Source organism: Bubalus bubalis, chromosome 3 (assembly GCF_019923935.1).
Source record: "Bubalus bubalis isolate 160015118507 breed Murrah chromosome 3, NDDB_SH_1, whole genome shotgun sequence".
In the NCBI taxonomy this organism is placed as follows: domain Eukaryota; kingdom Metazoa; phylum Chordata; class Mammalia; order Artiodactyla; family Bovidae; genus Bubalus; species Bubalus bubalis.
The window spans coordinates 42,990,077-43,013,428 of NC_059159.1; the positions used below are offsets into that span (position 1 = coordinate 42,990,077).

At 45.7% G+C, this 23,352-nt stretch overlaps 1 protein-coding gene across 5 annotated transcripts in view; it reads right to left on the bottom strand.

The window, feature by feature from the left end:
- SUPT6H (SPT6 homolog, histone chaperone and transcription elongation factor) overlaps positions 1-23,352 on the bottom strand; it is a 31,234-nt gene that overhangs the window by 7,000 nt on the left and 882 nt on the right. For 2 of the 5 annotated variants that reach the window (XM_025280994.2, XM_025280995.2), the window contains exons 2-28: positions 15,450-15,591; positions 14,498-14,656; positions 14,326-14,402; positions 13,812-14,004; positions 13,506-13,590; positions 12,540-12,813; positions 11,959-12,060; positions 11,593-11,709; positions 11,177-11,266; positions 10,830-10,972; positions 10,007-10,155; positions 9,759-9,857; positions 9,216-9,345; positions 8,980-9,130; positions 8,660-8,814; positions 8,311-8,506; positions 7,698-7,837; positions 7,459-7,576; positions 6,593-6,669; positions 6,212-6,347; positions 5,783-5,920; positions 5,537-5,704; positions 4,779-4,906; positions 3,446-3,653; positions 2,510-2,657; positions 1,934-2,076; positions 897-1,037 (exon numbers count right to left, since the gene is read on the bottom strand). In XM_025280994.2, coding sequence (XP_025136779.1) covers positions 897-1,037; positions 1,934-2,076; positions 2,510-2,657; positions 3,446-3,653; positions 4,779-4,906; positions 5,537-5,704; positions 5,783-5,920; positions 6,212-6,347; positions 6,593-6,669; positions 7,459-7,576; positions 7,698-7,837; positions 8,311-8,506; positions 8,660-8,814; positions 8,980-9,130; positions 9,216-9,345; positions 9,759-9,857; positions 10,007-10,155; positions 10,830-10,972; positions 11,177-11,266; positions 11,593-11,709; positions 11,959-12,060; positions 12,540-12,813; positions 13,506-13,590; positions 13,812-14,004; positions 14,326-14,402; positions 14,498-14,656; positions 15,450-15,558 — 3,774 coding nt within the window. In that variant the 5' untranslated portion in view covers positions 15,559-15,591. Of the gene's footprint in view, positions 1-896; positions 1,038-1,933; positions 2,077-2,509; positions 2,658-3,445; positions 3,654-4,778; positions 4,907-5,536; positions 5,705-5,782; positions 5,921-6,211; positions 6,348-6,592; positions 6,670-7,458; positions 7,577-7,697; positions 7,838-8,310; positions 8,507-8,659; positions 8,815-8,979; positions 9,131-9,215; positions 9,346-9,758; positions 9,858-10,006; positions 10,156-10,829; positions 10,973-11,176; positions 11,267-11,592; positions 11,710-11,958; positions 12,061-12,539; positions 12,814-13,505; positions 13,591-13,811; positions 14,005-14,325; positions 14,403-14,497; positions 14,657-15,339; positions 15,592-19,705; positions 19,836-23,352 lie in introns of those variants that run through there. The other 3 variants (XM_025280996.2, XM_025280997.2, XM_025280998.2) reach the window with 3 other exon arrangements.

Consider the following 23,352-nt stretch of genomic DNA (forward strand, 5'->3'; position numbering starts at 1 on the left):
TTATTGATAAAAAAAGGCAAACCATCACCTGAGCCTTTAGCGAGTCCAAATCTTTTTGCAACACTAACATCAAAGATTACTGATCACAGATCACCCTGACAAATATAATTAAAAAGTGTGAAATACTGTGAGAATTGGCACAAATAAATGTAGCACAGAGACATGAAGTGATCAAATGCTGTTGGAAAAAATGGTACTAATAGATTTGCTCAATGCAGGGTTACTACCAACTTTAAATTTGTTTAAAAACAAAAAAACAAAAAAACAACGGTATCTGTGAAGGGCAATAAAATGAGGGATGCCTGTGTTAGGAATGTCTTTCCCCAGCCTTCCTAAGTCCATGGTTCTCAGGGGTTCACGACACTTAGAACCAGAGATTTGGCAGATCTGGTACCACTAGCAGATGTCACTAACAGGATGATCCTGGAAAAGGCACTCAAACTTCTCTGAAACCAGAATATAAATATTCCCTTTTCCATTGGACTAGCAGATTTGAGACAACATATATAAATATCAAGGGCTGGAATCCAGCGTGTGCATAATAAATGGCAGCTCTGGCAAGAGAAACCAGAACAGAAAGGGAGCTCAGCCTTTCTGCTTCACAGAATGGAATGCCAGGCCGTGCTTCCTGCCCGCCAGACTAAACCATGGCTTCCAACACAGGACGGGCTGGCAACTTGATGAAATTTCACAAAAGCAGTGAACAATAACTGTTCCTCATTTGGGTAGATGCTTCTTACCCTGACTTCACTCAACTGGTTATAAATCCTCCTGAAATGTTCCCTACCAGGAGCCCCTGGGAACAGAGCCTAACTCCTGGTGGGCACAGCTCAAAGGCAGCCTGATTTGGGCGGCTGAAAACGGCGCCAGATGCCTTAGCCCTGTCATTCACCTACCTTCACTCGTTCCTCTGGCCGCTTTACCACTTTGTCACTGAGGAATTTGGTGGGAATGAAGCCAGTGACACCATTGTCTAACCGTGTTTTGACACCGATGGCCTGGCCTGGGCATGAACCGCTGTCAAAGTGGTTCCAGACCTAAGGACAGCGTCAGGAGAAGAGCTTGATCATTAAGATTCTGGAGACCATACAGTCAGGAAACAGCTGGCAGGAATGCTGTAATTCATCTTACCACTGACACTGGCATCACGATGTGAGAACATGACGCTCAGCCACCCAGCAACACAGAATTTGAATATCCCCTAGGTTCCCTGATGCAGAACTCATGTTTGGCACCACTGGCCAGCAGATCAATCTTTTATGTTAATTTAGCTTCAACTGAAACCCCTCCCTCCCATTCTGTCCTGACCTTGTGAGCTTAAGAAATATCTGTTTGTCACCTCAGAACAACGCATTTCAGTGAACCAGCATATCATGGCTCTTTTACATCCTTGACAAATCTCACCAGTTTCTTTTACTGGGTAAAGTTGAGAAACGGTCTGTTTTACTATCTGCCTAAGTAACATGTGAAGATACAGAAAAAGGTTCAGGATGGCTTTTATGAGTTCTAACCATGAAAAAAGCAGATGTCGTCGAGAAGACTGTGGGAAAAACTAAGATGTGTGTGAAGGATGAAAGCACTGAAGGGAGTCTACAGATACCTTCTAACTAGCATAGGGACACCGTGCCCACCCTGTATGCAAAAAACGCATACATTTCCTCATGTCTCTAACTGGCTGAGCAAGATCCTCAGAGAATGGGAAACAAGGATTAAGGGCTGAGTGAGAACAGAATAAGAGCACACAGATCATTTCTGACTAGCAGCACACGGAGGGACTTTAAGTTAGGCCTGTGTCCATTCCGGATCTCTTCCCTTTTCGTGCATTGCCACAGTAAAGTGTCACCTAAACTACTCCCGTTCTCGACGCCTTTCTAGAGCACTGAAATCATGAAATCACAACATCCAGGGACCATAACAACACTGCAGCACATACCTCGCTTAGTTCCGGGAAATTGTCTTGCTGACAGAAAGGGCACTGCCACAGCCCCGTCTCATCGTTGCGGATTGCCTGGTCGTAGCTTTCGCCCTGTGGACGCCTATGGGCGATGCCAGTGACGTTGCAGATAATGAGCTTTCCTGCAGGAAGGGGAAAGTAGGAGAGGGAAAGGAAGAGAACGGGGGGCAGGCTGAGAAAACTGGAGAGGTGACTCCTCCCCACCAACTGTTTAGTGACAGAACATCTGTCCTAGAGCATCTCCCCTGATTTCCTTCACATCCTCGAAAAGGGGGATCTTCCCTTCAATTGATGACAGGAAAATGAAGCCACAAGACTGACCCCATGAACACCTCACAAAAGCAGGTTAAAAAGCACGATTTGACCTTGCAACTCGAATCTGACTTCCAGCTTAGGGCTCTGTAACCTTTATAAGGCTTCCCTGGTCTTTCCCACTCACAGTACAAGCTGGCCTTATCCTGCTGGAATTACAGTCTGACTTGAACATGCACAGTAAACACTGTCCCAGCAACCCCTTCTCCTCCTCCAACTCAAGAAAGCAGACCCAGGATTTACCAATGTAGAAGGTCTCCGGTGTCTCTTTGGTTAACATATTGAAGATTTCCTCTGTGTTGGGAGAGCGGTAGGCTGTCCGGAGGTCCTTATACCGACAGCTCAGCTCCGCTCGGATGTCGTACAGCGTGATGTGTTTGTCACCATAGCCCTGGGGAAGAAGACCCCATTAAGAGTCTTGCAACTGCTCTCCAACCTGAGCCACCAGGGGTTTCAACGAAAGGAGCAGCCAGTTGGCTCCTGTCAGGGTTTCTTTTCTTTCCCCACAACATGTACTAAATCAGCTTTTCAAACTATTCCTTAGCCATGGAGCACTGTTATACGATAAAAATGCTTCATGGGGACCTCCCTGGTGGTCCAGGGGTTAAGAATCTGCCTGCCGACATGGGGGACAGAGGTTCGATTCCTGGTCTGGAACATTCCACATGCTGCAGGGCAACTAAGCCCTTGCACCACAACTACTGAGCCTGGAGGCCCTAGAGCCTGTGCTCCGCAACAAACGAAGTCACCCCAATGAGAAGCCTGTGCACCAGCACTAGAGGTGCCCCCACTTGCCACAACTCACCCCAACTCAAGAAAGCCTAAGCACAGCAATGAAGACCCAAGGTGCAGCCAAAAAAATCCCCAAAACCCCCTCATGGAATCACAATGTGTGAAACAGATGCAAAACCGCACAGTTGGAGAGGAGTTAAGAGGTCCCAGAAGGAAACTACTACCCCCCCCAGCTCCCCCAAAACATGGCCCCCACAATGACTACAGCAGTCTCTGAGACGTCCTTGGCTCCTTAATAAGCAGACTGAAAACCTCCTTGAGTAAACCCAGTACTGCATGGGGAGGGAAGGGATCAAGTCTCTCACACTCAAAGTACTGGGGCTTCTCTGAGGATGTGCTGCCTGAGTCTCTTCTCATCTAGGCCAGGCCTTCTACTCTGTCACCCACCTGTCTCTCCAGTTCTTCTGCAAAGGCATCAAGGTCCAGGTCCTTGAGTCGCTCTGGGTTTTCTAAGATTTCTTCAAGGGCTCCCGCAGGGTTGGCATCCTCAGCTGACTCATCATATTCCAGAGCATCCACCGCCATTTTCCTGGCCCACTCATAAGTCTCAGGGTGAACTCGGGAACCATCAAGGACTTCAATATATGAGTCAGTGCTGAAGGAGAGGCAGAAGAGGAGCAGGATATATAACAAAAAGCTTCTAGTAACAACCCAGATGTCCACCAATGGGGAACTGGTTAAACAAATTAGGGTACCTCCATACAATGGAATACTATACATCCATTACAAAGAATGAGGCAGGTCTGTGTGTGCTGACATGAAAGATGGCCACGATATATTGATAACGTGAAAAATGCACTGCAAAACACTATGAACCGTATGATCCCATTTCTGTAGTAAATGGGTAGTTAGTAAATGCATAGCAAAAATAAAATTTAGAAAAGTTGTAGTATACATCAACTTGTTATGGCAGTTATCTCTGGGGGGTGGGATTATGGGGGACTTCCACTTTCTGCATAATATTTCTAAATGTTATTGAATTTTATATGATGAAATTATATATAAAAATCTTATAAATAAAACAAGAAGGGGGAAGAAGACCTTTGAGAATTTGCTGACAGCTACTTTCCCCCATAAAGCCTTCCCAGGCTGGTCTTGCCCGTGCACTCACATGGACCTATGTTATTCGTGGAGTGTTACAGCAAAGCTGGGTGGAAAATGAAGTTTTAGAACTTGAAGCCTATTTCCCCACTGATTTCCATTACTGAATGAGGAGCTATGTGCCCGTGGAAAAGATCCTCCAAAGACTGAGTTGATAACTTCTGGAGAGGAAGAGGTCAATAGTGAAGTCCAAAGTCCAAGTGAATAGAGAACTTTCTCTCAATAACATTATCTCAGAACATAGCAAATCTCTCTCCCCCTTTCTTATATCCTCAGACCCCCACACTCCTCTTCCAATGCCCCAACTATTCCCACCCTTATTGAGCCACAAAAAATCACAACAGCAGAACAAGTTTGTGTTTACTGAACCAAGTCTTATGTTTTCTGTCCTCAATTGATAAACTAAGTTGGTTCTTTTGATGTTTCCCTCACAGAAAAGCTTCACATAATTGAACTGATCTTTTCCATAGGTCAGAGGCTCTTGACTAAATAAAGACTCTTGGCTTTAAAACGTTTCCTAATTTAAATAGTCTGTGGCCCTTTGACAGCCCTAATCCCCAAACCCCCAAAGCAAAGCCCAAGAGAACTCCTCTTGGCCCACCCAGGCAGAGGGCATCACCTGTCCCCCAGGGAGGCAGTGTCAATCTTGAGGAAGCCAGCGCAATTCATGAAGACTTTGGGACCCATGTGGCACATGGTGACCAGCTGAGTCCGGCTCTCGAGCCTGGTGTTGTTCTGTTTCAGAATCTGGAAGAGAAGCCTGGAGTGAGCAGGAGCAGTAGATAGGCCCCACCTTCTGGTCTGTTTCCAGGTCTCTGGGAAACCTTCCACAATGGGAAGCTGCCCCAGCACCCCGATAGCTAACTGAGCACTGAGCAGTTAGCACAACATACTGACTGCTACTAAAAAAATTATCTTAAAGAACTACACTGTGCCGAGCAAAGACAATACACAGCTAATGCACAGCTTCAAAGCTGATGTAAAATATACACTCAAGTACCCATCCCACATCAAGAAAAAAATTACCACAAATACTCTTGAGGGTCGCTACATGCCCCTCTCTGTATTGAAATCCTCTCTTTCCTCCGGGGGAAGAAAAATCCACTATCCCGAGGTCTGTGTCTAGCATACTCTCGCCTTCCTCTAAATCATGGCTTAGGCTATCTTTTCCATGAGCCGCCAGAATGCGGTAGTGACGACCAGGACTGCGGCCACCAAGGCTGGAGTCTGGCCCTGACTCTCACTAGCAGGATGACTCCAGGTGAGTGCCTTTACGTCTCTGACCCTGTCCTTTTGGTGAAACCATGCTGGGAAAGTAAAGGGTCAATGAAATAAGAACTTTCCTTTTTTTTTTTTCCTGATTCAACCCAATCCTACCTTCAGGAGATGGGTCCCTTTTCGAGGTCCTAGGCCACAGACATACTGAATCAAGGCCTGGCTGTAGGGGTGGGCAATGGCACGGTTGACATCAACTCCAACCTCATTGACTCGGTTGATGAATTCACAGTACAGGGCATTGAGCAGCTCTTCTTTCACCACATGCTCCTGTCAACACACAGTAGGCAGGGATAAGGTTACTGTGCCACTCTGTCCACCTGGGCCTACTTGTCAAATCCTACTCACCTGCAATGGGTGGAACTTGAGGCATAGGATGTCTTCATCCGAGCTGCACACCTGGGCAAACTCAATCAGAGGGTCCTGGATGCGCCGGGCCAGGGAGACAGCCTGTCTCAGCACAGGAGGGTAATCCCGGAACTCTGCCTAAGGTCAGATGAGGGTCAGCAGGGCCACAGAGTCCCCTCAGCTCTAACAGTCAGAGGAAATCCAAACTGCCTGGCTTGATGTCATGTTCTCTTCTCTGGGACCATTTTTCCTGGGACCAATTTAATCTCTGGGGCTCCCAACCTGAACTATGATTGGCATGATGGGAGATTTTCTGCACAGGTAAGAGAACAGGCGCAATCCTGAGCCCCTGACAATCTTTGCCTCCTTATTTCCCTGGGGCTGATAGCTCTTGCCTGTGTGAAGCCTAAGCGTGGGCTCCCGCCTTACCTCTGATTTCTTGCTGTTCATATAGAGGATGGCCAACTCGTTGTCAATCAGCTCCACCCCAATAGAGGACAGCTGCTGACCCTGGTCCAGCTCATGCACGATGCGCTTCACATCCTCAATCAACATCTGGGCATCCCTAGAGGAAGGAGGGGTGCTGCTCAGGGATATTTCTGGATAGTTTCTCAGAGATGAACCATCTCAGGGCTGGGAGCAGGGAGGAGAGAGCTTTGAAGACAAAGGGGTACAATATTCCAGGGATACCCCCTGGAAGTGGGGGTATCATGTGTTATCACGGCTCTTCACAGGCACAGAGCAGATGCAACGATAAAGGATGAGTGGCTTTGGCCAGGCCTGGCCCAGTCGCCTGGCGCCCCTCCCTACCTGTTCTCTCCTGCAACTGTCACCACATGAGGCTTTTTGTTCAGAAGGAATTTCTTCAGAGTTTCAATGTCTTGAGCCTGGAGTGAAACAAAATTGGAACTAAATGGCTGAGGACAGGGGAGATTTCTAACGCTTTTCTCTCCGTAAGTAGCTTGAGACCTTACAAGACCAGAGAACAATGATGCGTCATGCATTGTCTAACTGGAACACAAAACAAGGTGACTAGGAGCTCTAGTTGAAAATTAAACATCTGTTAATCCTTCCTATGATTACTGTATATCTGGCTTACACGTGAGCTGTGGTTAACATACTCAGGTCTTTCTTTTAACACGAACCACTGCCTGGCAGTCAAGACTATTCTGATTTCCACTTTAAGTTTTTTTTTTCTTTTTTAAAAGAGTTCTTTGCTGAAAATTATGTTTTAGAATGGAACTCTTGTCAATAAAATGGGAAGATACTGTTATGTTAAAAAAAAAAATCAGAAGGATACACATGAGATGAATTTAAATTTCTCCTTCCATGGAAGAAACACAAATGCTGAAAGCAGGGAAAAGGTTGGCTTAATGCCTCAGTGGCTTTCAGCTCCTGGAACAAGCTGACCCAGATGCAGTAAGAACAGAGGCAGTAATGGCAGCTCCTAGAAGCACAAGGCCTAGGAACTGGCTTCAAATCAAGAAGCCCATTCTGTTCCAGATCTTGAGTGCCATCTACTGCCTATGAAAGTGAGACTTATCCTAGGACTTAAGAGGATAGTGAACAGGTCAGAGATCTTGCATGGGATATTGCTTAGACCATGAGTGCATATCCCCACTGAATGATAAGACATATTGAAGATGTACTCTTGATAACCAGTCCCAGCCACTTGCCTTCTTCTCCCGCTCTTCCTCTCTCCATGCAGTTCGCCGTTTGGTAAAATGAGGCAGCCGGAGGAAGTCTGTCACTTCTCCTTCACCATTGACCAAGGCGCAGAACACAGGGTGATCTCTGCCAGCCCGAAAGAAAAAGAACCGTGTGATAATCAGGTCTATAAGAATATGAGTAAGAGAAGAACAAGATTAGGGAGACAGGTAAGGGGTGATGCCAGGCATGCAGAACAGGAAGTTACCTGGCAGAGGAGAAAGCAATGCCTAGGACCCGGATGCCCTTCCCTTGGTTCTCATCCATAAAGTCGTCGTCTTCTTCTACTTGTTGATCTGGCCGGTAGGGCGCCACCCTCAACCAGTTGTAGAGCTTTCGACTACAGGCCTGGGGAGGAGACACATCAGTCACTATGGCTGTCAGGCTCGCCAAGTGTGTTACAGAAACAGGGGCAGACACATATTTGCAAAGATCATATTTATACTTGCACAAGTTTCTAGCCCTTGGCAGGCTTACAACCTGAAGGCACACCTTGTTCTTAACAATAGGAGAATACAGAGGCCAGTCACATATACGAGAATGTGTACGGGGTGGGGGAGGGAAGGAAGAGGCTTTTTAAAGGGAGGTCTTAAGAGTGACCCACGACCTTGTGTGCACTCCCTCTCAGGTTATGCCTGGGGGGTTTCCGTTAGCTACAGGACAGCTATTAAGGGGTGCCTTCATTTTCAGCTCTAGCCTGGGGAAATTACATGACTGAAGGTTGTGCTGCTCGCCTGGCATGCTGCAGTCCATGGGGTTGCAAAGAGTTGGACACGACTCAGTGACTGAACTGAACTGAAAAGTCGAGGCCCTGTCCTCACCTTTATGACGTATTCTTTGGCTTCGGCCAGCAGCTTGTTCTTGAGCTCTTTGGCCATCTGCACATACAGGAACTGCTGTAGAGCTCGCTCGATGGCCATTGTGCGCTGCCGGTTCCACTCCTGCACCTGATGGCTGAACTCATCTCGGTAGTAAAACTGTTTGATTTCTTCAAAATACGTCTGGTCACTGCCATAGCTGAGAAGATATAACAGGGTATCAGGAACAGCGAAGAGGTGGTGCCTGAATGCCCTTGAACACTGAGTGAGCCAGAGACAATGGTGACCCCACCGTCCAACAGACGCCAGACCAGGCTTTCCCAAAATAACCCCAGGCTAGAGCTCTGCTTACCCTTCCACTCCCTTCATATCGATGCTGATGTCAATGGTGAGCAGCCCTTCATCTTCAGCCAGGCAGATCTTGAGGAACTGGTCATCTCTCAGTTCCTTAACAGGCTTGTTCTTTAAGTACTTGAAGGAGTAAGCATAGTGGGCCTCATCCACATCCTGCACAACAAGAGGGAACCATCAGTTGACAGAAAGACTGGGCTGGACCCTGGGAAAGGCCAGCCTCTGCACTCAGGCAGACAGCTCAGCTAAGCGTGAAGGCAAGAAACTCAGTTCAAACAGAGCTGGACCATAAGCTGGATCAAAGCCCTTCAACTGGCTTACCTTTCTACCTTTCTTAGTGGGGCTTATATTGAGCTTGGCCCTCTCCTGGAAAGTCTGTCTCAGCACCTGCCGGACGAGGGGCTCTCGGGCAATCTGCAGGGCTACCATGTAGCGGGCACCTTCCAGCACGGCTTCCGGGGTAGGGAACTGGCTGCAGGGAAAATGGAGGTGCTGCAGGATGAGGACACCTTTGCCTATAGGTTCCTCCTCTCACCAGCCAGCTACTGCAAGCCCACCTGCAAACATAATCCTTCGCCAGCTCCAAGGGCTCTGCTGGAAATTGCTCTGTCTCATGCCGCTGGTAGCTGTCCCGGAGGTTTTCCCCAAATTGCTCAGGAGTAAGCCCAAACTTTTTGGCCAGGCCGTCTAAAGCAAATCAGGAGAGATAAAGGTAAGCCAACAGCAGGACTGAATAACTTCTTGGTTTTCAGTCTAAAACTGCAAATTCTGGGCAGTAAATTTAAAAAGGATCACCAATGAGCAGGAGCAGGATGCCTCACAATGAACAATGAAAATGCTGGCTTTAAACAGAAGCAGAAGAAATAGAAATTTTCTGTGGAAGTTAGTTTAGCAAAAGAACTTCCCAAAGACAGGATGAACTCTGATCATGTGTTTCCCACTCTTTCAGGAATTACAGGGAAAGCTGGACCATTCCTGTGGCATGGGTTTGGGTCATGGGAGCAAGTGTTAGAAGTAGACTGGTGATTCACTCAGCTGTCCTTTAAGTCCTCATCCTACCTCCCACTGACTATCGGGGAACTTATACAATTAGCTTTTACCTAGCCCAGCGCTCTGGCAGATGGTGTACATGTCTCGGCGAGAAGCCTGCTTGAGCTCTGGCCCTCTCTGCTCTTCATCTTCTGCCTCCTCACCATCGCCTGGGGAGAAAACATGAGTTAATCTTCTGGCTTCCAGTTACTTCCAAGGATCCGACACATGGAGAAAAGCTCCAAAGTGTAATCAGTCAAAGGCATCCTTGGAAAGGCCATGGCCACCAAGCCTCTGGGTTTTCTTTTCCAACACTCACCTTCCTCATCTCCCTCTTCCCTTACACGCTTTAGCTTCTTGCGGCTGGCCTTGGCAGCATTCTGCATCTTAGGGATGTCACGACCATAATAGAGCAGGAAATGATTGTAGACATCTTTCAGTTCATCCATTGATTGAACATCCTTGAGCCTGGAGGGAAAGGACATAAGACCTCAATTTTGTCATGGAGGAAGGGTATACCCCGGGTTTGCTACAAGAGGTACAATTTCCATGTGGCAAGATCCCAACTAGGATGGATGCCTTTGTACTCCAATTATCAGGGACACACAAAGGCCCTAAACCATGACTTAATTGCAATCAAGGTACTTTCAAGAAGGAATATGTCAAATAATTGGTGGTTGTTACAAATGGCAACAAAAAGAAAGAGACAGATGAGGAAGCATGTCTCCATTCAGAGTCCTTGAGACAGTCTTTGTCCTTCCTTCCCGGATTCATGCCACTGGCCATTAACATCACCTGCTTCTCTCCCACAATCCTCTCTAATTCCAGGCTCACCAAGCCACTTTCGGGCTGTAGTTTGGTTTCCCAAGTGGCTTTTCATACAGGTAACATAAATAAGCAAACATGACTATCTGATCCTCTTAACCTTTTATACCAATATGGGTAAGTAACAGGAATTTGCCTGTCAAAAAGAGCACTTCTGGTGTGTTGTCAAGTTGGCTTTCTAAGTGATAGGTGCCATGCCCTGCTGCGAATTTTACAAGATTATGCTTCTCTGGAGGGTGGGTGGGCGGGGCAGGGGCGGGTACACCTGCCTTTGGCGTGAGGGCTCCCTCTAAAGGAATAAAACCTGCATATGCTACCTCTCCATGTCCGTGGTGTCCAGAGCCCGGATGCCATCAGCAAGGGGCTTGTCAGGATCAGCAGAGATTTGCTCGTACTGATAAGCCTGCATCTTCTCAAACAGCCGTGTTAGGTTCTCCTTACGAATCCTCAGCTGGGTCCACTAAGACAAGGCAGGGCAGGGGTAAGGGCTGGTATTTAGCTTTGGAGACCCAAGGCCAGGCAGTTCCTTACCCGAGTCCCCGGGGGAAGCCTGACAGGCCTGGGGGTGTGGACATCACCTGGGCCGTGCGGGACAACTTGGGCCCCAGTAGTAGCAGTGCCTAGTGCAGCCCGCAGCTCTGAGGGACACGGACCCCTACGTTACCTTTTCATCCCACTGCCACACCCTCCACAGGTCGTTGATGTGCAACTCAGGCTCCACATACTCCTTCCGGTAGAAAGCAATGAAAGGCACCTAGTGGGGCAAAGAGATGGGCAGTCAGCCAGAGAGGAAAGATCTGCAAGGAAGCCCTCTGCTAGAGGGATAAACAGCTCCATGAAATTCAGCACGGGGAACCCTGGCTCATCCAGGGCACATGCTTGTCCTGCCATGGGGGAACATAATGCTGCAGAAGGGATAGTGGTTTCTTTTGATCACTTGAGTCCTCACATTTCTTGGTCAAGGAACCACTGCTGAGGACAGGAGGTGGCGGGGGGTCCCCACCTAACCTAGGTGGCCAACTTTTCCCTCACTCCTAGTTGACGTTCTAACCACTGGACCACTAGAGCCTGAGGTGCTACCTCAAAATGCTGATTTCGCATGAAGCCCAGGGCCTCTTTAATCTTCTGAATTGTGCTGGGCCCTTTTCGACTGAAGCTGCTGGTTGGCTGCCCTCGGTCTAGGTAATCACAGCTTTCCTACAGTTGGAAGGAAAAAGAAAGAGCAACAACACCATTACTTGCTTTGTCTCACCACATACAAAACTGCTTCTTGTCACAGGATGACCTTCTCAGAGTAAGTCTAGAAAAATCTCCTCATATACCCGTACACACATGCTGTTCTGTGGGAGGCCCACAGATGTTTGGGGCAAGGGAGAAGCAGCTACTCATCCTGATGAGGTGACTTCTGGTTCGTGTCAAAACATAGGCTCTTTTTTAGGGGGGTACCTGCAGAGAAATGGTTGGTGTAGCAAAGGCATTCCTGTAGATCCAGTCCGCCTCTTCTTCCAGTTCATCATCTTCAGCCCCCTTGACGGGGATGGAACGGAGCTGCAGGGGATAACACAGGCACATGAGACTGATTTTATCTTGTATCTCATGCAGCAAAAACACGCACTTCTTCTGGATAAAAATATGTGCTCCAGAGGCACATGTTTTCAGTACCTGGAAAAGTACTGTCTGGCAAGAAGTAGGCATGTCGTATATTTGCTAAAGAGAGAGAGCCATTTCAAGAACCCTAAGACACATCAGAGTCTATATTGAGCTAGACTTCCTATACCCCTGGTCAGATTGGGGTTCAAAGCCAAGTTCCTATATATCATTTTTGTGTTTTTTTGGCTGCGCCACCCTGACTAGGGATTGAACCCATGCCCCCTGCAGTGGAAGTATGGAGTCTTTGCCATTGGACTGCCAGAAAAGCCCCCCTATAAACTATTGTTAGCTTGATCTCTGCTATAACCCTTGTGCCAAGGTGACTCAGGCCAGTTGATGACAGTTCAGCAGAAAGACAGAGGCTGCTGCTTCCTTACCTGGAACCTCTCAGGCAAGTCAGTGGCTCGGATTTCATTGTCCTGATCGGTGAGGTGGCTGCTTTCCAGCTCACTGGGCTCATACATCTCGAAGATGCTCCTGCGGCTCACACGTTTCTTGGTGGTCTTCTTGGGGCGCACTCGGATCTCGCCCTCAGCCTCGTCGTCCTCATACTCATACTCTTCCTCCAGCTCTTCGTCATACTCATTGTATTTCTCAAATTCATCGTAGTCAAAGTCCACACCAAAAATCTCCTGGGCTTCCTGCAGAGCCCTGCAGGTGAGAGCGAAAGGCAGTTGGCCCAGGTTCCGGTGAGAGGAGACAGATGCGGCCCCTGCAGAGATCTTTTACCTGCCCCGAGGGAACTAGAAAGGCTGAGGGAAATCTAAACAAAAAAAAAAGCATATTCACCGCAAAATAAAGGCTTAGCTGGTGGCTATTTCTGGGGAAACTCTCATTTACTGAGATGAAAACCCATCTTTGGCACATGTCCGTGACCAGGATCAAAAAGTAACAGGACAAGTTTAAAAATAAAATTAAAAAAAAAAAAAGAAAGTTAAAAAAAAAAAAGTAACAGGACAGATGAGTTCATATCATGTTCAGTGGATCCATCCTTTGCTAAGATGTTACAGTATTCTCTCAGAGCAAAGAATTTCCTGACAAAATTATACTTAGAAGACTGATACATAAACAAGTGAACGCAGAGCTGCAGATGTTAGAGGAAGGCTGGGTCTCTGCTGATGTGTGCCGCCCCCTTCACCCCGCCCTGGCACTAGGATGCAGAGAGCGCTTTCAGGGCTTCGAGATACAGTCTGACATCACTGCCTGGCGAAGGTTATCAGAGGCAGGAGGCAAAGTGGCTGAGAGCTGACTGTTCTATCTTTGGCCAAGGCCTCTGACCTCTTCCTTCCTGCCTGGGTCCACTCAGATGCCCTTATGACCACCTTGCCCCAGACTCCACTCACGCATCAGTGTATCCAGGAAGCTTTTTCCGCCACTTAGGTTTTTTCAGAGGTTGTCCATCATCGTCCACGATAAAGTCGTCAATGTCTAGGTAGGGAAGGGAGGGGTTAGTGCCCAGAGGCAGGACTGAATGGCTTTAGTTCCTACTATATGAGTGGCCAGTGAAGAGAAGAGAGCCTTTGGAAAGGAACTCCTTTCTGTCAAATGCTGGAGGCCAGTAGCTGAAAAATGATTTCCCGTCCCATTCCTCAGAGCAGGAGATCCCAACCCCCTGCCCCAAACTGGCTTCCCTACCTGATGCTACATACCTGACTCCTCATCATCTTCCTCCTCCTCTTCTGGAGGAGCCATGTGGGCCTCCACGGCCTCCTGCCCTTCTTCCCCTTCCCCATCCTGAAAGATCTCCTCTGCGATAGCTTCTTTTTCATGTTCCTCCTTGCCATATTCCTCCTCCTCGTCGTCCTCATCATCTGAGACTTTTTTGACACGCCGGTATTTTTGCTAGGGGTAGAAAGTCTGCCTGGTCAGGGTCTGAGGGAACTGGCGTAACGATGCCTGCCCTCCAATCTCACCATTTTCCCACCACAGTTACACTGACGAGGGAAATGGGAAACAGCACATCAAGTGATGCCCCAAGGCCCACTCCTGAAACTCTGACAGGCACCCAGAACTGGGCTCCACGGCACCACGATACTGAGTCACTTTCTCCTTGCTGAAGTTCCCCAGATGGTTCTGGATGTGCCTCCCAACACCTCCCAGAGCCACTGAACTTCAAGGGCTTCTTCCTTCATCCTCAAGGACAGAGACAAAAAAGGCACTTACTCCTCTTTTGACTTTGACACCCAAATTCTCCTCAATGAGATCAAAATCATCATCCTCCAGGCGGTCGTCAAAAGATGCTAGAGACGACAAAATGTTGCTGGTTGTGACCGGGAGGCCCCTCCTCCACTGGCTTCCACCCCAGCCTCACCTGACTTGGGGAGAGGCTACTTACTGCGTTTTCTCTTCTTGTGGCTAACTTCATCTTCCGAATCTCCGGAGTCACTACCCTCATCCTCCTCCCCTTCCTCTTCATCGTCATCATCATTGATAAAGCCTTTCAGGTTTCCTTGTTCATCCTGATCATCCAGGTTCTCCTCCTCCTCCTCCTCATCTGGAAAACATGCATGTTTGAGGCATGCAGTTTGGGAAACAGGCTGGTGCTGGGGCAGGACCACCTGCTTAACTGTTATTTCTTATCTGCTTTGAACCAAATGACCTGGATGCCATGTTAACTCTTCTGCCTCATCCAATCCAAAGACGAAAAACATGACCACTGGCTCAGAGCAGTAGTCTCTGGAAAGGAAACTCTTGTCTACATTCACTGTCTGTCTTTCGGCAAGATGAGCTTCCTAATTACTCTGGATGGTCAAAATCTTGACTAGAGGTTTTACAGCCACCAATAACTTTGGTTTCTTCTCAGTTTATAAACTCGGTAGCTATATTCCTTCTTTCATCTGTAAAGCTTTTGATAAAGCTTCCATTTTCCTTACTGTCTCTAAAGTTGTTTTCTACTTTAGAGTAGTTGGTTCTACTCTGCTAATGATCCTAATGGTTGGGTTTTGACAGAAAAATTGGAAACTGGGTGCATAAATACCAACACTGCTAGGTCTCTAAAAGAGAAACATCCCCTGTGTATTTCTTAGTTTACTGGCTGTCCCATCCCACTAATGTAAGCTCCATGATAGCCAGGTCTTTATTTTGTATTCCTAGTTCTAGGCACAGTGCCTGGCATACAGCAGACAGATAATTAGTAAATATTTTCTATGAATGACTGAAAATTACTCAAGCTGGTACCTCTCATGTGTGACAACTTCTGTGCTCAGCCTGAGCCTCTCATCAGCAAGAATCCAACTATCCAAAGCTTAGCAATAGTGGGGAGAAGCTTGAGGCTGGGGCTTCCTCACCGTCATCCTCCTCTTCTACAAATTTCTTGTTGACCCGGGGCACCACCTCGCCTTCATCATTGTACTCTTCCTCGGACTCCTCAGCCTCGCTTTCCACAAAATCAGACATTGCTGCAGCTTCTCACGGCCTGCCTGAAGGAGACTAGGGAAGAAAGGGAGATGGGGATAAAAAATGAGAGAGAGGACTCTTAAACATTTCCACAAACAGCCTTCAGCTATGTGTCACTGCTCTGTCCAATCATTACCATCTGGGAGGAGAGAGTAAGAATAAGATGGCTCCATCTCCTCTATTATCCATTCCTCTCACCACTGCCCCTCTCATGGGTATCTTTAAAAAGCAATTATACTGGACATTTCTGTAAATACCACATGGCTTGTCCAAAGAGGTTTATCTCACTTACCATTTGGGGACAGAAATGGGCGGATGAAGAAAGAAATTAATGCAGGAATAATTACATAGGTAGGGATACAGTAGTAGTGAGATTATATGACTCACTCGTAAGTCTGGCAAACAATAATTAAATGCCAACTTAATGACAGGAACTATAGCTGAGCTATTGGCAGAGTCAAAAAGAAAATCTTTTTCAACAGATTAAACATCATTTCATGAACCTGAGTCCACTTGTGTGAGTACTGGTCGGGAGCATTTGGGTAGAAAAGGGGCCTCTTCAGAAACATTAGGACCACAACTCTATTGTGAGCATTTACCTCCCCAGCAAAACAAATAAACCAAAAAACACTTTGAAAGAGACTTCCACGGCCTACAAATTAAATGCAACATGGTTAAATACAAACACTGCTGGGCTTAAGAGTAGAAATCAAATTCTGGTCCCATCGTCTACTAGGTCTTAAAAGTAAGCATATTACTGAATGTGCTTGAATATCAATGTCTTCATTTGAAAAAAGGCAACAGCACTACCTACCATGCAGGGTAGTTGCGAATATTACATGATAATAGGGAAAGAGTCTAGTTCACTATTTAAAAAAATAGTTAATTGGATCCTAGGCCTAATTTCCAGCATTCTATAATTCAGTACCAACCAATCTCAACTTTCTCTTCTACCTCCCTGATGTTAGATGCATCCAAAAACCTAGAAATGGCAGTGGAGAACCACAGAACCATGACATGGCGTTCCCTGGGCTTTAAAACACAGCATACATCACACAAATCAGAGCATCAAAATTCCATTCTGGAATCCTTAAGCTGGCTGCTCTTCCACTCAGCCATTCCTCATGCTGTACTGAATTATGGTCCACTGTCTATGCCCATTTTTTCCACTTAGACTACAAGCTTCTGGAAGTCAAGAGACAATATCCAATTAAAGGACTAAAAAAAAAAATCACAAAAACATAAACAGCAATATGAGGCATTACACCGCATTTTTATTCTGTAGTATCTGTTGTATACCACTAGGTGCTCTATACAGAACAGAAACTGCTAAGTATCTGTTAAATAGATTACTAATTCATGTCTTCCCAGTTAAAGATGGCAGTGGGCCTGGAGAGGGAGGACGGTGGCTAATGGCTATCTCAAGTGGTCTAAGCTTTAGAAGGAGCCTTAAGTGCTGTGGCTCTAATTCTCCTGAAAATTACCCTTACTGCTATCAACTGATACCATAACCAAGTAGATGAACTGAACTCAAGAAAACAAAACTGAATGTACAAGTTCTGGTGGAAAGGGAGAATCAATGAGAAGGGTCTTATGTTCAATTTTAGACTGAAGTTTCAGATGCCATTCTTTTTAAACTGTACTGAAATGTCTACCAAGTAGAAACACTCTGCTAGGAGCTGGGAATTTGAAGAGAAACAGGATTCAATGTTCCCAAGAAGTTGACTTCTAGTGGAGAGCCAAAAAGGACCATAAAGGGACTTCCCTGGTGGTCCAGCGGTTAAGAATCTGCCTGCCAATGCAAGGGACACAAGTTCGAGCCCTGGTCCGGTAAGATTCCACATGCTGTGGGGCAACTAGGTCTACATGCTGTAACTACTGATGCCCACGTCCTAGAGCCCCTGCTCCGTAACAGGAGAAGCCACCGCAACGAGAAGCCCACGCACCGCAGCAAAGAGCGGCCCCCACGCGCGGCAATGAGAGTGCTCACGCACGGCGACACTGACCCAGCACAGCCAAAAATAAATAAATAAACGTAGGCCTTCCCTAATCTACTAAACACCTAACAAGTTCCAGACATTTAATAAATAACCTATTAAGGCCAACATTGTCCTGTGAATTATAGCACATTTCTCTGTCCTTTCAACAGAGAAAAAAATATACTCAGAGATGAAGTCACTTGTTCAAGGTGATACAACTTTCAACAGTAGACCTGAGAGTTGAGTTAAGGTCTGTCTGACTTCAAAGAAACAGTTGTTGCTATCATATCAGTAGCTCTCCAAGTGTGGTCCAGGGATCACCCTCTTTTCTTTCACGTGTAGAGTGAAGTCTTCCAGAGGTTTTATGACATGTAGTATCACAATGGGCTGAATACAAAAGCAGATGTGAGAATCCACATCACTGTATCAAAGCAAACATTAAAAAGATTTGCCAATGGGACTTCCCTGGTGGTCCAGTGGTTAAGAATCTGCCTTGCAATGCAGGGGATGCAGGTTCAATTCCTGGTCTAGAACCAAGATCCCACATGCTGCAGAGCAACTAAGCCCATGTGCCACAACTAACCCGAGGCAGCCAAGATGAATAAATAAAATAAATAAATATATTTTTTTAAAAACTTGCCAAAAATGCAAAAACAACAACAAAAAAACAACCCAACAACCACCTCACAAACCCCCAAACAAAAATAATGCTACTCTTCTTAAATTTTATTTTGTTTTGAAGATTATACTTGTTTTCCCTACAATGTTACAATGCAGAGCAGGCTTATTTTCTCAGTTTTACTGATAAACAATTGGCCCTTGAACATGGGTTTGAACTGCGTGGGTTCACTTGTATGTGGATTTTTTCCCCCCAGTAAATAGAGTAGTATCTGTATTTTCATTGTACATATCTTAAAATTAGGTGTGGGAGAAAGTTTGTGTTCTGTTAGAGATCACAATACGTGGAATCAAAAGAATTCAGGTTTGAGTTTTGATTCCATTCAAAATGTTTCAGTTTCCTGCCCTTGGGTGAGGCATTCATCAATTCCTTTGTTTCTGAGGTAGAGATAGCAGTATGCACATTGTGTGTGTGTGGGGGGGTGTGTCAGCAACTCAGCTCCCTGTTGTCCACGGGTCAACTATAATTGACACATAATGCTGTATAAAGTTAGGTGCATAATGTGTTGATTTGATATACCTGTATATTGCAAACAGGCTTATTATTAGGTTAAAATCAATTCACATTTATCTATTAGTTTTAACTTCTAATCTGGTAAACACCTATACATATAAATCTCATAAACATCCATAGATGTAACTCACATAAACAAAATGTCTTTGTAATCTTATATTACCTTCAAGAATATAAAGGGGTCTTGAGATCAAAAAGTATGGGAGCCCCCTATATTAAACCATGTTTAAGTCCCACAGGATGGTGATATTGGAACCTTGGTTAGATTGATGCCCACCGTCCCCCAAGATCTGTTTCCTTAAGGTCATTATCCTGAGTACAGCCAAAAGTGAGGAGTATCTAAAACTTCTGCCAATTAAATGTGGTGCTCTAATTTTAATATGGCTCCCCCTCAGCCCTAAGCTGAGTCATTAAAAACAGATTTGGGTACAGCAGCCCCCACACACCGCTTGCTTTAATTAGGCTATCAGACCCACAAATTCAGTCTTCTAAGGCCTCAACATCTTCACACTAGATGCTAGCTCCTCCAAACCAGATGCCCTACAGCCTACTTAGCAGAGAGAAAGTCAGTTTACCTAATGAAAGCAACGGCTTTCTTCTGTTCTGGGGGCAGCTGGTGCTCTGTGCTGCACGCAGCTTTCCTCCCATCCTCTAGGTTAGCAATGAAGTACGTGCTGTGCTATATAGCTGGAGAAGGCACCCAGTCTAGCTCACTGCCAAGACCTCCAGTTAAAAGAGGCTGTGCCAGAAGCAATCCTGATTTGCTGCAACCTGGGGGAGCAGGATGTGCCGAGGGCGCTGCAGCAGCACTGCAGGCTGAGGCTGGCAAGCAGCAACCACTCCAGGACAAAACCACCGGTGGTTAGTCTATGATTATCATTAATAAATGACATCTGAGAAGACTCTGAGGTTGTTTGGATTTTGTATTTAGTACTCAGGCTCTTGAATTTTTCCCATATTCAGACTCTAAACTTACACTCGCTCCTGAAACAGATCCAGAAGGGCAGTGGGGTAGTGAAAGGAGATTTCTCTAGGCGGAAGCACAGCTGCAGTAGAAGATGTGGCTCAAAAGGAGAGGCTGTCGGTTACCATGACATTCTCTGGAAGAGGAATGGAGCTGGGATCAGATTGCCACAGGGGAGGCCCTCTGCAGTCCCTCCCTTTGAACAAGACGGTGAGGGAGGCAATTAAAAGGAGACCAGATCAAAAAGATGTCTGTTAATTCCCTCCACTGGCAGCTTCAATTAACATTTACAGTTTTGTTTTTTTAGGGTACAGCTCTGTGCTGGGACTTGGGTATATATACATAAGTAAAATATACTTTTGACCCTCATGTTCACATTCACCTCACAAAAAAACTTGTAAATGAAGTTATGACAAAGCATAATAAATGTTTTATGGCACTTACATACAAGAACAATGAAAGCAATATGAAGACAGAGGTTGACAGAGAACGCCTCACAAAAGGTGATGCCTGAGTTGAGAGGGAAATAGATGGGAAATAGATGGGGAAAGAGTGGAAACAGTGTCAGACTTTATTTTTGGGGGCTCCAAAATCACTGCAGATGGTGACTGCAGCCATGCAATTAAAAGACGCTTACTCCTTGGAAGGAAAGTTATGACCAACCTAGATAGCATATTCAAAAGCAGAGACATTACTTTGCCAACAAAGGTCCGTCTAGTCAAGGCTATGGTTTTTCCTGTGGTCATGTATGGATGTGAGAGTTGGACTGTGAAGAAGGCTGAGCACCGAAGAATTGATGCTTTTGAACTGTGGTGTTGGAGAAGACTCTTGCGAGTCCCTTGGACTGCAAGGAGATCCAACCAGTCCATTCTGAAGGAGATCAGCCCTGGGACTTCTTTGGAAGGAATGATGCTAAAGCTGAAACTCCAGTACTTTGGCCACTTCATGCGAAGAGTTGACTCACTAGAAAAAAGTCTGATGCTGGGAGGGATTGGGGGCAGGAGGAGAAGGGGACGACAGAGGATGAGATGGCTGGATGGCATCATTGACTTGATGGACATGAGTCTGAGTGAACTCCGGGAGTTGGTGATGGACAGAGAGGCCTGGTGTGCTTCGATTCATGGGGTCGCAAAGAGTCGGACACGTCTGAGCAACTGAACTGAACTGAACTGAGTTGAGAGGAGGTAAGAAGATAGTCAGAAAAAAGCAGCATGAGCAAAACCTTTGAGCAAAAGGTTTGAAAGGGCCCAGTGGTCTGAAGAATAGCCTCACAAGTCTGGTGTGGCGTTTAAACTATAAGACACTCTGCATTTGATGAGCAAGAGCCTAGGACTATTTCAATGATGCTCACAAATGACTACCCAATTTGGAATCCAAAAACCTAAGAGCTTAATAGACAAAAGTATTCAGAATCCACTTAAAACAAGTTCTTTTTATTAAATTTGGGATTCAGAACTATGTTATGAAAAATCTTAATCACATCATTAGAATTTTACCTATAATCATTTTAACACGCACACCATTATTTATAAGAAATAACCCTCTTAGAATCTTTTCAATGCCACTATTGTTAATAATGGTTAAAACATAATAACTAATTTATTTTTTTCTTTCTGTGTTTCCTTTGAAGATAAGGAAAAAATAAAAGAGGAGCAGAAACAACAATATGTAACCAGATTCAGAATCCCTGCAACAGTCACTGAATCCTGTGCAACATGGAGAGGGGGTTGGGAGCAGATAGTTTCTGTTCTAATACCAAGGGGTAGATCTGCCCTTGCAGTACAAGAGCAGACACAGCATGTAAATGAATGGGAGTGGCCTAATTTGGCCCATTTATTTTGGAGCCTTAGTTTGGTAACCCCTGATCTACAAGTATGGAAAGTCTTTAAAGAAGGTCTTTAAAGAAATGATGGCAAAGGTACCATGGGAACCTGTAATAGAGGATTCTAACCTGATTTTGAGCAAGTGGCTTGACTTTTTTTTTTAAGGAAAATGGAATTAACTAAGTAGAAGAGCTGGCTTCTTTGGAGGTGGTTCAAGGAGCGGCACTGTTGGAGAAAAGAGCTCTGGCACAAGGCTCAGACTATGCTGAGGTGGAAACAGTGAGGACTGGTTTGACTGGAGAGAGTCCATGAGTCAGAGGTGAGGTCACAAGGATCTTCTTAACTTAAGGATTTTGGATTCTAACTGAAAGGTGCTGGGACGGTCCTATAGGATTTTAAACCAAGAACTGACCTAGTAGTTTACTTGTTACTTCAGTAAGCACTTACTTAATGAGTGCCTACTACACGCCAGGCACATACAAGGCAAAAAATCCCTGCCCCTAGGATAACTATATTCTGGTCCAGGATACAGACCACAAACAAAATAAAGCTGGCTATAAATGATAGGAAGGAAATAAACACTCTCCCCTCTGAGAGACTTAGTTTAGACTGAGACATGAAGCACGGGTAGGCTGCGGTATGCAGAGCCAGAAGGGGTTTCTGGCAGAAAAGGTGGGCAAGAACTTGGAAGACAGCAGGCCATATCCCAAGGTCATGTGACCAAAGAATGGTGAAGGCAGAAGAATGTGAGAGGGAGAAGGGACCTGCTCAAGCTGGGCTGTGAAGGCTACAGAAAGCCACTGGAAAGGGAAATGACATGATCTGATCTGATCCTGCTATGGACTGGGAGAGGTTCTAGGTGGAAGCAGAGGAAACTGAAGATACTATCGTGGGAGCTTGGGCAAAAGATGATGGTGGCTTGGAACAGGGAGGAAACGGAGAAGAGAGATTTGAAATACATTTTGAAGGTAGAAGTGACAAGACTTAATGAAAGACCTAAGTCGTTAGTTAGAAAGAGGTCTGGCTTTGGAACTCTCATTATGTACCACTCAGTAAGGTAGGGAGAGCAGGTTTGGAATGATGGGGAAAAAAACACAACTTTCTTTTTCTTATGCCAGGTTTGGGATGTTTAAGAGACTTTCAAATGGAGCTGTTAAACAGGTATCTTGTGTGATTCTTAAACACAGAGGAGAGAAGGCAGGGCTAGAGATTAAACTTGGGAGAGGCCTGCTTTCAGATGGTACTTAAAGCCACGGGACTGGATCATCTGAAGGAAGCATGCAGAAAACCCAGCATCAAACTCTGAAGGAAATTCAACTGCAAAATGTGACTACCACTTCCTGATGTGATTAGTCCCCGGATGAGATTTAAGCCTCTTTAAATCATGGTAGCAATACCATGCTAATCTGATCTAGCAGCCACCCAAACCAACTAAATAAGCTTTCAAATGGAGGGCAAGTCATGTAAAAGAGCTCTAAATTCACAACTGATGGGGGAGCAATCATACTTTTGTCATCAATACACAGAAGACAAAAATCAGCAATTTTCAGATAAACAGTTGAACTTAAAAAGGTCAAACTGAACTTTTTTCCTCCAAAGAAATTAAATTCAAAATCTTTACACTCTTCATGTTCATTAATAGCAGCAGTGTAACTTAATACTCCCTTGCTACTTCTGATATTACAGTGAATTTCTACAGAAGTATTTCTGGATAGATAACAGAAAAATAAGCATCAGTACTTGCAACGAACAAGGGAAATGAACTGCTTCGGCTGGTTCAAGGGAGTCCTTGAAGAGAAAGCAGAAACTGGAAGAAAAGAAACTTTTGACTTAATA